We start from the raw sequence: 12,690 nt of genomic DNA on the forward strand, positions 1-12,690 counted from the left end.
CTGCTATCTGATTGCTTTATACATGTGAGCCATGGAGTGGTTGTGTAAAACAAAGCGATAGTGAGTGGAAGCAGCAGAAAGTCTTAATTTTCTGAACATAAACATTTTGTACTGTACTCGTTTGTTGTACTATAGTTATGCATCTGTCAAAAGGTGTTAGTGGCCTAGTGAGTGAGGCAGATCAGCATTGACCATCGCTTTTTTTTAATGTTTTGTTTTTGAACTTGCTTAATTGAGAAAACCAAAATTAACGCTTGGTTTAACACATTACAGTCACATGTCAGGACTCATCTGATTTGAAATAAGAATATAAATATGGATGAATAAATATGAGAAAAGTAAATGTGAATACGATAATGCATTGTTTGATCATAATGATCATGTTTTATTTAATTCATTTGGATCTCTCTACTGATCAGACCCATTTTAATTTTTATTAAACACAGATTTTGTTATGGCTTAAAGCCCCATCCATATTTATAATCTTTATGTGCATATGTTAGTCTGTAATTACGGTATTGAGCTCAGATAAAGTAGGCTTGGATTCAGGCAGTGGCTTTGTGTATGGCTGGTTCCACAGTACCGGGGCGTCTGTGTTTTGTCTTTCTAACTGCATCTGAGCTGTTGAGAGCAGAGCGAGTGGCTAATGAATGACCTGTCAGAGGTAATGAGGTCCAGAGTGCTGGATGCCTTCCTCCTCGCAACTGCTCCGGCAAACCGGAGAGAGCTTCCTCACTGTTATCAAGCAAATGGACTGAAAAACAGAACCACTTTTGCAAGGAGATTTGGAGAAAAGAGGCAGACTTTGGATCTTTGACATTTATGATCCCTGAGTCGCCTTTTTTTCCTCCTCTACTGTCGTTAGAATTTGGACTCTGCTCAGCTGCTCAGATTTCCCGTTTCACTGATTTCCCAACGATCCTTGCTCTACCCATGCCTCACATTCTTCTCCGAACCGCTTTGATTGTGAAACTTTGTCTCGCCTAGCTGCAACTCTGAGCAACTGCACCTCATGTCTCCACCCAGCTCCACTGCTCTGCACCTGGAATGTAAATATGGGAAAGGTGTGGTTTTATACACCTGCTTTTAGGCTTCCTCATTTGCAATTCAGAGGATGCATAGCGCTCAGGAAGCTATTAATTGTGGAGTGTGTTGTCAGACTAGTCACTGTAAAAACTGACTCAGCCCATCTGTGATGAAATAATACAGCATGTAGGTTGTTGTTCCAGATATTTTTATGTGTTTCTACTTGTAGCAGAGTGAAACTACACTATCTGTTTTAATGTGTACAAATAAAACACTCATTACTCCTTTAAAACGTTTCTGAAAAAGTGAAAACTTTCTTTCCAGCAAGGGATCTCTTGTGCATATTGTAAAAATAAATGAAGTTTCTATACATTTCTCAAGATATGAGATTTATTTAGAATTGTTGCAAATATTGATAAATGAAATGTATTGTACAGTATATAGCAGTGAATGGCCTTAAACAGTAAACTGTCCCTGATACCTTCTTGTTGAGTCTTGCTTTAAATTAATTGAAAGTATTTTCTAAATCGCAGGATATTGTATAAACAAATGACGGTCATTAAACAAACAGCTAACAACTCTTTATGATTTTCTGAAAACAAAATGTTAACAGAAAATAAACCTGAATAAATTTTCAAAATTGAAAAAAAATAAAAATCAAGATTGCAAAGTAAATTTGGAATTGTTGGAACTAATGAGTACAACCATTTTAATGTTTTACTGCACTAAGATAACAAGATATCCTGTGGATATATTTATATTTAGCTATAATGTATTAATTGCAGTCACTCTGTGTTAGTTGCTCATAAATCAGATTTGTTGTGTTGTTTATTGGTGCAGACGTTATCGAGTAGCAAATATTGCACATCATGTCTTTTTTTATCTCGGCTTTAAAATCTAAAGTGTTTAGATGAATAAATTACTAACATGGTTAACATGTGGTGCTAAAAGCTGCTCAACTTTTTCTGGAGTCAAATAAGATGATTCATTTAAGAACAACTTTACCATGTTCTGACAATACTCGAACTAAACGTGATGGACATGGTCATATGTTTTTAAGATCTCAGCACATCACCTGCATAGGTCCTTTGACTAGGCCCTTCTAAGCTTTTTTTTTTATGTGGTCTGGAGGAAAGGAAGTTGAAGTCGACTTAAGTTTACATTCAAGAAAGCCGCGGGGCTACCCACCTAATCACCTCTTTCAGGTCCATATAAAAAGTGTAAATGTAAACACTGTTCCAAGTCATTACAGTTCCCTTTTTTTTTGCTATACTTGCAGAAAAAGAGCAGAGAAGAGAGCTGTGGTGAAGGAAGTGGGGTGGAGATCCTTGAGAATAAGCCCTACACAGATGGACCAGGTGGGGTGGGTCAGTACACCCATAAGGTCTACCACATAGGCATGCACATTCCTGGCTGGTTCCGCTCCATCCTGCCCAAAGCTGCTCTGAGGGTTGAAGAGGAGTCCTGGAATGCCTACCCTTACACCCGAACAAGGTATGTGCGCTTTCAACCATAGATTCATGAGAGTGATGCCCCAAGTAATATAAATATATGTTATAAAATCTGTCTATCTGAAGGGGGAATATAAACCTCATATTAAGCTGTCAGAATATTATCGATCACGTTGTAAGAGCATCAGATTCAGTGTCCTGCAAGCTGATGATGACCCCTCATTCTCTGGGGGTCGTTGCTCCATTTATCTATTTGATAAACCGATATGTGAAGGTGCTGACAGAGGTTGACCCAAGACTGTGCTGTGGTCCTTTCTGACATATCTGTTTAACCAGCGACAGTTTTACTGCAGTGGTCTCAGACACAACAGAACATCAGAACAGCCTCGTTCACACTGAGGATATGTTCTCACTCTTTGACTAATCCTGAGCCATTCAGCATTACATTAATGGGTTCATGTCCTTTATGATGCATTTTGTCACATAATGTCTTGCAGATACACCTGTCCGTTTGTTGAGAAGTTCTCCATCGACATTGAGACTTACTATAAGCCTGACACAGGCAACCAAGCTGATGTCTTTAACTTATCGGCAGCAGACAAGAGGCAAACAACTATTGGTGAGAACCTTGTTATGATGGAGAAGCTTAAGATTTATATGCTATATTTTCAATAACACAATGCTGTCCTGTACAGCTGAAACTTAGTTAATGTTATTTCAATATTTTATTCCAAAAAAGAGAGTCATGTAGCTTCATTACATATGAGAATATTTCTGCTGTTAATTTATGTGATTATAGCTTACAGTTCAAGAAAATCCAAAATTCAATTCATTTGGATAACCACAACTTTGAGAGGATGTAAAGTCAAACCTATTCAAAAATTTTCCTTCCACCTAACTTTGAATGAATTATGCTTGAATATAGAACAGTCAGGATGTATTGGTAATGATACAGTAAATCCTGTCATGTCAGCATTCTTTGCCGTGATTTTCTAGGCCAGTGGTCTCCAAACATTTTGCACTGTGGTCCATTTCTTCTTTCTTTTATTTAATGATGCTAAATAATTTTAGTGTGGAACATTTAGTTTTTATCTGCTTCAGCAATATGTTAAAAATACATTATTTTAATATAGCAAAGTAGAGCCCTCACTTTTTACACCCCTTTTCTAGGTCCTGATTTAACAGTTTTCTATTTAAAAAACCCTTATGTAATATTCACAGAAACTGAGCTTTGGTTAACCCCAATAATTAAACTTAACAGTTATAACTGCTTGAAATGTATTGCTAGAAGCAGATTATGTTCACTTTTTCAACAAATTTATAGAAAGAAATCTATATTTAAAAACATTTATGTTTTTTGAGACAGGCATATGCTGGTTTGTGCAACATTATTAATTTTAGTTTGGTCGTTTTTTCCTGTCTGAAGGTTTTTCTGTATAAGCAGTGGATGAAGCCCACTTGTGGCACTTTAGTGACACAGCATAATTTTTGTGTTTGGAAAAACCTTCCCATCACACTACAATAAAAACATAAGTGCTTGTAGAGCACACGGTGACCTAGTTCTGATGTTATTTGTAATGATTTTAGTCAGTCACTGCTTCTTATGTAACTGATGCCATTAGTCAGACTGGAAGTTGGTTATGAAAAGAATGCAAGCTAGTTTTTAAGTTTTGGATGTTCTGCTCCTGCCCTCCTGTGCACATTATGACATGATTACAAAACCACACTAAAGCCGTCATAATTCCAAACAGCTGACTCCATCAGTTATTGGTGCCTGAAACCCGATTTTCTTTGGCAGACGTAATCGACATAGTGACAGATCCCATCCCTCCACATGAGTACATTTCAGAGGAGGACCCGAAGCTTTACAAGTCAGCCAAGACCCAGAGGGGGCCCCTGCAGGATGACTGGATAGAGGAGTACAACAACAACCCAGGGAAGACTCCCATCATGTGTGCCTATAAACTTTGCAAAGTGGAGTTTCGCTACTGGGGCATGCAGTCCAAGATTGAACGCTTCATTCATGATGTTGGTGAGCAGAGCTTTGGATTTCTATCACTGTTTTCTGTTTTCAGAGTCTGCAAGCCTGTTTAAACGTTGGTCTGCCTGTTGTTTCCCTTTAGGGCTCAGAAAGGTTATGGTGCATGCCCACCGGCAGGCCTGGTGCTGGCAGGATGAGTGGTATGGCCTAACCATGGACGACATCAGGCAGTTGGAGCTGGAAACCCAATTGGCCCTGGCCAGGAAGATGGCCAAGTTCCTCCATGGCGAGGAGCTCACCGAATCCTACGGAACCACAGTGTCTCCAGACAAAGAGCAGGAGGCCAAAGAGGCAATCAGCTCTATCGAGGCAGAGGAAACGGCCACCAGATCAGTAGAGACTCTGCAGCCACGAGGCGTCCTCACCAAGCAGTGGTCCACCTCATCCAGATCCTCCCGCTCATCTAAGAGAGGAGGTGAACGGCTCTTCACCTGTGGTGGCCCCCATCTTTGACACATCGGTCATTGTGTACATTCATCAATAAAACTGATCTAGAACTACAGAATCTACATGGTGCTTCAAAAAGTTATATAAAATCGTCAAGGTGCACATACATCCTTAAAAATGTTTTTAAAAGTCTTAAATTCATGTATCTAAAATTCAGGCCTTAAAATGTTGGCTACCGCTAACTCACTGCTAATATGCCCTTGCTAGCTAGCCAGTTTTTTTGTATCTACTATGGATACGTGAAAATTCAGATGTCTAGACAAAGTTGTGGATACATAGATCTTAAATTCCATTCATAATGATATTAAAAAGTCTTAAATTTGAGTTGGTGAAACCTGCAGAAACCCTGGCTATACACCAACACACTTTAAGAACTGTGATCTGATGACAATTGGGTTATAGAGCAAAACAAAAATATCTGACCTTTATTATAAGAAAAAGGAACAGATTTCCCTGAATGGGATTTCCCATATTTATATAAATAAAGGTTGCAAATAACAAAGAAATAGGCAAAATAAAAATACTTACTACACCAGAGACGTTCTGGAGCTCTGCACCTATGTGTTAGTTACTTTTCACATGACCATCCCATGGGAGCTGTTTGGAGTTGCATTTGCAAAGCAGCTGCACCGTTCAGGTGGAAAAACTACTTCACGGCTGCTGCAGCTGCCTCCTCTTCTTCAACTCTGACTGAATCAAGTAGGAGCCCAGAAATGTGAACCTGCTGGCAGCTCTGGTGATAAATTCTCCCTAAAACATGCTTTACAGATCTGACGTCTTTCTGGAGATAAACTGGAAGTGTGTGAGATATTAACCACCCTAGATATTAACCAACAAAGCTTTACATGATGGCATTAAAAAGTATAGAATGAATAATTTAATATGAAATAATACAAAACCCACAAATTACATCAGGGCCAGCTCTTACATTTACACTCTTAAGCTTGACTTGTACTCCAACTCCTATAATTATTGACAAGGGCAAGAATGTGGAGAAAGTCATAAAATATATTTTTTTATAACAGCAGCATAGTCTCACACAGTAAACCCTCTACCTACACTCTACATTTTCTTTTACTATTTTTCTCACTGCCTGTGGTGGGTAGACGAAATTGGACTATTGTCCCGTCTTATTTTTGACAATTCAATTCAGATTAAACGTTTTTGACTGAAATAAATTTTGTTTAATTCAATTATATAGAACAAATGAACCAATGTCATCTTCACTACAAAAGATAAATAGATTGATTTTATATATTTTGTAAATATATAGTCAAATTGATCCTATAATATTAAGTCGTGTAGGTAGATTCAGATTGAAGTTATAAAACAGTACGTTCAATTTCAATGCCAAACATTTTTACTTTAATTATATGCACCCTCAAAATTATGGTATCATTTACCAAAAGAGTTTTTTTATCATCTTCTTTAGTAAGATCTTTTGGTGATTATTTTATTTTCAGGTCATATTCACATCCATAGCAGGGATTCCCTTAAAAATGGAGGGAAACTGTTTTATCATGTTGTGGCATCTGTAACCCTTGGACCTGCTCACCATGTGAGCAGTTTAATAAAACGACATATAAAAAACAAACTTTAATGTAACTGAATAACTGGATTGCAGGTGCAGCTGCTCGGGCTTTTATAGGCGGTGTTACAGTCGGATGAAGAGCAGCCTGTGTTTCCTCGTGCCCTCACCTTTGACTGACTGTCCAGCTTCAGCAGTTTCTCTCCTTCAGAGCCGTGTTATTTTTAGCATCGCCTCTGACATCACAGATCACGTGAACTAACACACCCATGTGCTGTCCATTCTTTAAGGTTGCACTCGCTGTGTCTTTCTTGTGACTCCTGCATGCCTCGTTTCACCCCCCTATGAGCCCCATCACCACCATCGCCACCCGTGGTTCTCCATGGAGCTATTTTTAGAAGCAGTGCTGACATCACAGATCTGAGGAGGCAGACGCGAGCCCCCCTCTCCCCTCCGCTGCTGCTGCTTTGTCTGTCCTGACAGCCACAGCTGTGCCCCCCTCTCCTCCACTGCTCTAATGATACATGAGGTGTCGGTTATAGGCTTGTGACAGACGGGGCCGACTCTAAGTGTTCACCGCCCTCGGTTTTGGGTGTTTCGCCTGCACTGGGCCTCACTTTTCTCACATCACCCCTGACCACCATGCAGCCCATCTCATCTGCAGGACAGCAGCACACCACAGAGACTCTCAGCGTGTTTATGTAACACTGTGTTTGTGCCTGAGCTTGGAGGGCGTGGGCTTGTGCGACATTGCCTTGTTGAAGTGTATTGCTGTATGTGCTAAGAAAGAAAAGAGAGAGGCTGAAAAAACACATGTCCCCAATTAACAGCATCATTTTGCCTCTTGTGGTTTTACAGTGAGTCCGTCACGTCACAGCATCTCAGAGTGGAGGATGCAGAGCATAGCGCGCGATTCAGACGACAGCTCGGACGAGGAATTCTTTGATGCCCATGGTAAATTATATTTTCAGCTAAACATTCTTTAAACTGCTTTTTTCCCCCTGCTTTCTAGCTTCTTCAACTGCTCAAGCTTAAAAGCTGCAGCTCAGTTTTTAAGCTTCCCAGATACCCAGCATGCTTTGGGTCTGCAGCTGCAATAGAAGGGTGTGGTGCTGCAAACGCGCTACCCAGAAGGAAGAGGTGGCTGGATACTTGGGGCCACGTCTTTCCTCCTGATGTCCAACTCGGATATCAGTTCACCAAAACACTCGGCTCTTTTAAATGCACACAGACGTCAAAGCAATAAGCGTCCCTCTGGAAACCATCGTTTGTGTAATGATGTCATGGGAAACATCTTTATTATTTTCACTCTGACTCTTCTAACTCAATAATCTCCATTCATTCCAAGTAGGGCAGAAAAGATTAATCATTATTCATCAGTTAATGAAATAATAAACTATTTTAGTATTGTTTTAATAGTGGTTAATTGAAAGTCTACAGAATTTTTAAATATGATTAATTGATTGTCAGAATAATTGTTAGATTTATCGATTAGTAAAATAATCATTATTTGCAGCACTAACTCTAACTTCAACCTGTTTATGCTTGTGACTGGAAAACAGCAACTATGTTGACTTTTTGCTGGCATCCAGTAACTGATTAAGTGATGCAGCAAATATCTTTAATATCAAATACTTTAGCTTTTTTTTTTTTTTTTTTATCAAAACAATGTATTCATTACAGTTATAAATTCACAACAATTCGTGTTAGTGGTAACTGTGATGCTAGCAGTTATAGTATAATTGGGACTGTTTTGCTCATTTGCAGCAGCATGTACAGTTATTTCTTCTTGGAAAAATGTGTTAAAGTCTTAAAATAAATGGTTGCTATGGAGACTCGGTGACCCCCAAGGTGCAACTTTTTGCTGCAGATCTCCAGTAACAAGCTTTGGAGATATTTTACTTCCTTTATCATCCTGTTCTTTCTGCTTGGTGCTACTTGGTTGCTCCACCAGCTTTGTTTGGCAAAGTTCCACTTTTTTAAGAATATTATTTTGACCACAGCTCTGAATAAAGTGTATTTGCACGTTTAGGTGAGTGAATATTTCCTCACTTGTGAAACACACATTTGTCTTGCAGGGATGGCGTGCTTTTTTGTCTTCCCCCATTTTGAAGAATTAAGGCTGTATCTCATATATTTGTCCCAAATTGAAACAGAAAGTTATGGCTCATGTTCACTTCATCCCAAAGTTTTTTCTGTCAGGTTGAGGACATGACCCAGTGTCATCTGTTTCTTTGTGGACCTTGCTTTGTGTAATGGATCACAGTTCTGCCCCAATCATTTTCCCTACATTCATACAGAAATGCTGTCATTTAAAGCTGAGACTGGATCTTTTACTCATTCTCCTGTCTCTTGACTATTTTAAATGGCTCTATTTAGAATAAAGACCCAAAGCATTAAAACTGCTGCTGTTGGAATTGATACAGGCAAAGTAAAAATATCAAAGATTACAAGCTGCTTTAAAGAATCTGCATTTATTGTATTATGTGTGTGTTATAGAGCTAATGTTTTAGTCCAGATGATCTAAAAACTGTAAAATATTTCTGTTTCAAAATCAGTAGCCAATTTCAGTTGTTTTGCAGAGGCAATTTTAATTAACATTTGCTATTTAAATGTCAAGAATGTCAGAGAAGCTACTAGAAATAAGACTTTAAAAGGTGAGTCTAGGTCGGCGTACTTGAGAAAAGAACCTTATTTATTGTGCAGAATGATGAAAGAAATTTCAGCTCAAGAACATCTGATGTTAATCACGTTTAATATGCATTCTTGGCCTTAATATTTGTTAAATATCAGTAAAAAATGACAATAGGTACTGTGTTCTGCTTAAACACAATGTTATAGTCTTGCAAAAAAAAAAAAAACAACACATAGTGAGTAAAAGCATTGTTTGATCCTGGACAGGATGACACCACAAACATCTTTGAAATCACTTTTTGTCCCAGACTGTTTTACTGGATGTTGCCTGTCTGCTTGTGTTTACTCTCTGGGGAACCTTGTAAAACTGCAGGTTTGTGATTGTAGGGATTTCTTATGAATTTTCTTGTGTTTCTTGTGGGTTTTCTGGATGTGAATTGATTCCTTGCACTGTATTTCAGTTTGCTATGGTGCAGCAAAATTAACTTAATATGTTACAAAAGGAGCGCATTACTGAAATGTTCCCATAGAGTAAATTATAAATGTAATTTAATAACACTTTTGGCCATTTGAAACCTTCCGGCTTCCTTAATAATGTGCTGTAAGAACAGCAGTTTATTGGGGGGAAAACGAGTATATATCCTCTTTAAAAGAAATGTTTATACTTGACATCAGAGCAACTACAAATTTACGACTTCACACTTGACAATGCTTGTCCTTATATACGCTTCATGGCCCTCACAGTGAGTGGTGCTTCAAATAAAGTGGCTAAAAGTGATGTTTATTCTATCTTGTTCTTTTTACTGTACTGCATACTAAGTACAAATAATAAAAAAAAGCTAACAAACTTGTCAAACTTCTTGAAGAAATGGCATGCACTTCAGGGGTAATAATAAATTTATAAGCACTGGCAGAGGGTAATGCATAACCATATTTTAATTTTTTAACCCATAAATAAACCGGTTCATCCTCATGTACTTAAACCATGGACGTTATGTTATTGCTAAATATTGTGATTGTATATAAATTACAATCAACCCACTTTTTCCTTCTTAACTTTGTTCATCTTTCATCACCTCTCTGAGCGTTTTGTTTTATGCTGTTCAGCATGCAAGTGCTGAACTATATTATTGGAGAGCAGCGTTTTAATGCATAGCAGCTGGAAAAAAATGAAGTAAATAATAAAAGTCATAAAATGCCTTAATCTGTCAAATAATTGAATGTATTTGTTTAATCTCTTTAAAGTCCTGATTTCACTTTATTTCTACTAATTAATTTCTGATTCTTGTTTGAGTTAGATCACTCTAATCAAACCAGTATAACCCAAAAGGAACATCCTAAGGTAGATATGAGTTGCTATGTCTTTTTAGTATACTGGCAGTGCAATATGAGAAATCTCTTTGAATTGTTGGTTGCCAAGCTTTTAAAAAATGTTAGGAATTTAAAAATCAGACAAAGGTCCCATACAAGATGACTCTATTTTGAGTCTAAAAAAAGCCAGGCACTAAATGACCAAAGCTACAGCAGTGACTGAATAAGAAATGGAAATTTATATTTTAAAAAAATAACCAGCTCCCCATGGAGACGCAACTAATTATTGTTTAATCCCACTCTATTTTCTGTTTTTGTGTCTTCAGAGGATCTCTCGGATGGTGAGGAGGTTTTCCCAAAAGAAATTGCCAAGTGGAACTCCAACGACTTCATGGACAAGATTGAAACTGTGGACACGGAGGAAAGTCCTGGTACGAAGAGCAGCACTGACCGAAGCTTCATACCCAACAGGAACTCTTCTCTAAAACTGTGTGTATAAAACTGTGTTTTCAGAGAACTTTAAGGAAATGAGCGTCGATTATGACAGAGCTTCGAGTGAGGACAGACTGGATGAGGTACGTGTGTGAAAATGTTTAAGAAACTAATGCAGCTTCTTCTGATGCTGCCCTGTCAAATATTAAGCATTCCTGAATAGGGCTGGGCAATAAATTAATGACAATATATATTGCGATGGATATTAATATCAATAGAAAATTTCTAATAGAATTTCCAATAATTTCATGGAACATCCATCCAGAACCGCACAGCATTCTGGGGGATGTAGGCAGTGGAAACAGTTTAGCTGCTCAACCTCTCACAGCCAGCTAAGCATCGTTTGTGGCATCAACTAACTCACTCACTCTTTTGTTACCGAGCAACAACTTGTGGTTACCTAACAACCTGTTGAGTAACTTGCTCAGCAGCAGTTTAAGGTTTCACCACTTAAAAATAAAAAACAACAGAGTGGAGTGAAAGGATAAAATGAATACAACAGCTTGAGAGGAAACTGCAAATAAAACAGGAAATGTCACATCACCAGTTTGGCAGTAGTTATGATATTTAAAACAAGAAACTAATCAATATTGACTGATGTAAAATATGTTTTTTTCAGTCATATGGCCCAGCTCTATTCCTGAATAACAATACCCCCCAAAAATAAGTTCCCATAACCCAAACTTGCTAATGTCCATTTTTAGCCTAAGAACTAAATTAAATAGAAACGATGACCTTTAGCTCAGCTGGGTTTATGAGACTTTACACTTTGGAGGATAAGAGAAAGGCCGTTTGTCCCTGAGCCTTTCTGTCCTCTTGTGTTCAGATGCGTGACTCTCTTAGCGGCCACGCCGATAGCTCTCCTATCCCCACCATCACGGTAACGAGGCACCAGTCAGTAAGTAAACATTTTGGCCCCATAGCACTTTGGGGCAGAGTAAGTCCCACAGGAAGCCCCACCCCCACCCAGTACTGACTGCCCCTCCCTTTTCCGTCGCCATTGCCCAAACCCCGATCCATATGTACCCCTCGACACCACCACCCTCTGTTCAACTCGCTTGTACTTGCAGTTGTGGCATTGATTGTGCGTTTATGGTGGTTCTTTGACAATGTGAAGTTTTGGATCGGACACACAAGACAAAACTACACATTACTCCATGCAGTTTATTGTGACATCCTCCAGAAGCATGATTGTTGTCATACAGGTGGAGGGTGGCTCTGCTCTGTCTCCCCCTCTCATGGTCCTCTGCCCCTCTATGGTTGTGAACAAAAGTCTGCTCTGTGGTACATTTGGAAAGCCTGACGCAGAATGTCATCTACAATAACTGAGGGACGTTTTTGTTAGCAAGGGGAAAACCCTCTGCCTTTGGTCATGATGATAAACCAAGCAAAGTATCAAAACATTCTCCTTGCATCACCTTCACCGCAATTCTGCCGTCCCTTAGGAGAGTTCGCCTCAGCAGAGTTCGCCTCAGCAGAGTCTGCAGGCTTCCAAGATCCATGTCTTGATACTGGTTCTGCACGGAGGGAACATCCTGGACACGGGCGGAGGGGACCAGAACAGCAAGCAGGCCGACGTCAACACCATCAGCACAGCGTTTGACACAGTCATGCGTGTTCACTACCCCGCTGCGCTCGGCCGCATCGCCATCCGCTTGGTGCCCTGCCCCGCCATCTGTGCCGAGGCCTTCTCTCTGGTCTCTAAGTAAGAGAAAACACTTGCACACATTTATATCTGCAGGCTCCAGGCAGTGTTTTGA

At 39.2% G+C, this 12,690-nt stretch overlaps 1 protein-coding gene across 5 annotated transcripts in view; it reads left to right on the top strand.

The window, feature by feature from the left end:
- LOC114154533 (membrane-associated phosphatidylinositol transfer protein 2) overlaps nt 1–12,690 on the top strand; it is a 52,589-nt gene that overhangs the window by 24,866 nt on the left and 15,033 nt on the right. For 4 of the 5 annotated variants that reach the window (XM_028033696.1, XM_028033698.1, XM_028033700.1 and 1 more), the window contains exons 3-10: nt 2,306–2,520; nt 2,975–3,096; nt 4,276–4,509; nt 4,601–4,933; nt 7,352–7,447; nt 10,765–10,869; nt 10,952–11,013; nt 12,376–12,635. In XM_028033696.1, coding sequence (XP_027889497.1) covers nt 2,306–2,520; nt 2,975–3,096; nt 4,276–4,509; nt 4,601–4,933; nt 7,352–7,447; nt 10,765–10,869; nt 10,952–11,013; nt 12,376–12,635 — 1,427 coding nt within the window. The remainder of the gene's footprint in view (nt 1–2,305; nt 2,521–2,974; nt 3,097–4,275; nt 4,510–4,600; nt 4,934–7,351; nt 7,448–10,764; nt 10,870–10,951; nt 11,014–12,375; nt 12,636–12,690) is intronic. The other variant, XM_028033697.1, reaches the window with a different exon arrangement.

Source organism: Xiphophorus couchianus, chromosome 12, assembly GCF_001444195.1.
Source record: "Xiphophorus couchianus chromosome 12, X_couchianus-1.0, whole genome shotgun sequence".
Lineage (NCBI taxonomy): Eukaryota > Metazoa > Chordata > Actinopteri > Cyprinodontiformes > Poeciliidae > Xiphophorus > Xiphophorus couchianus.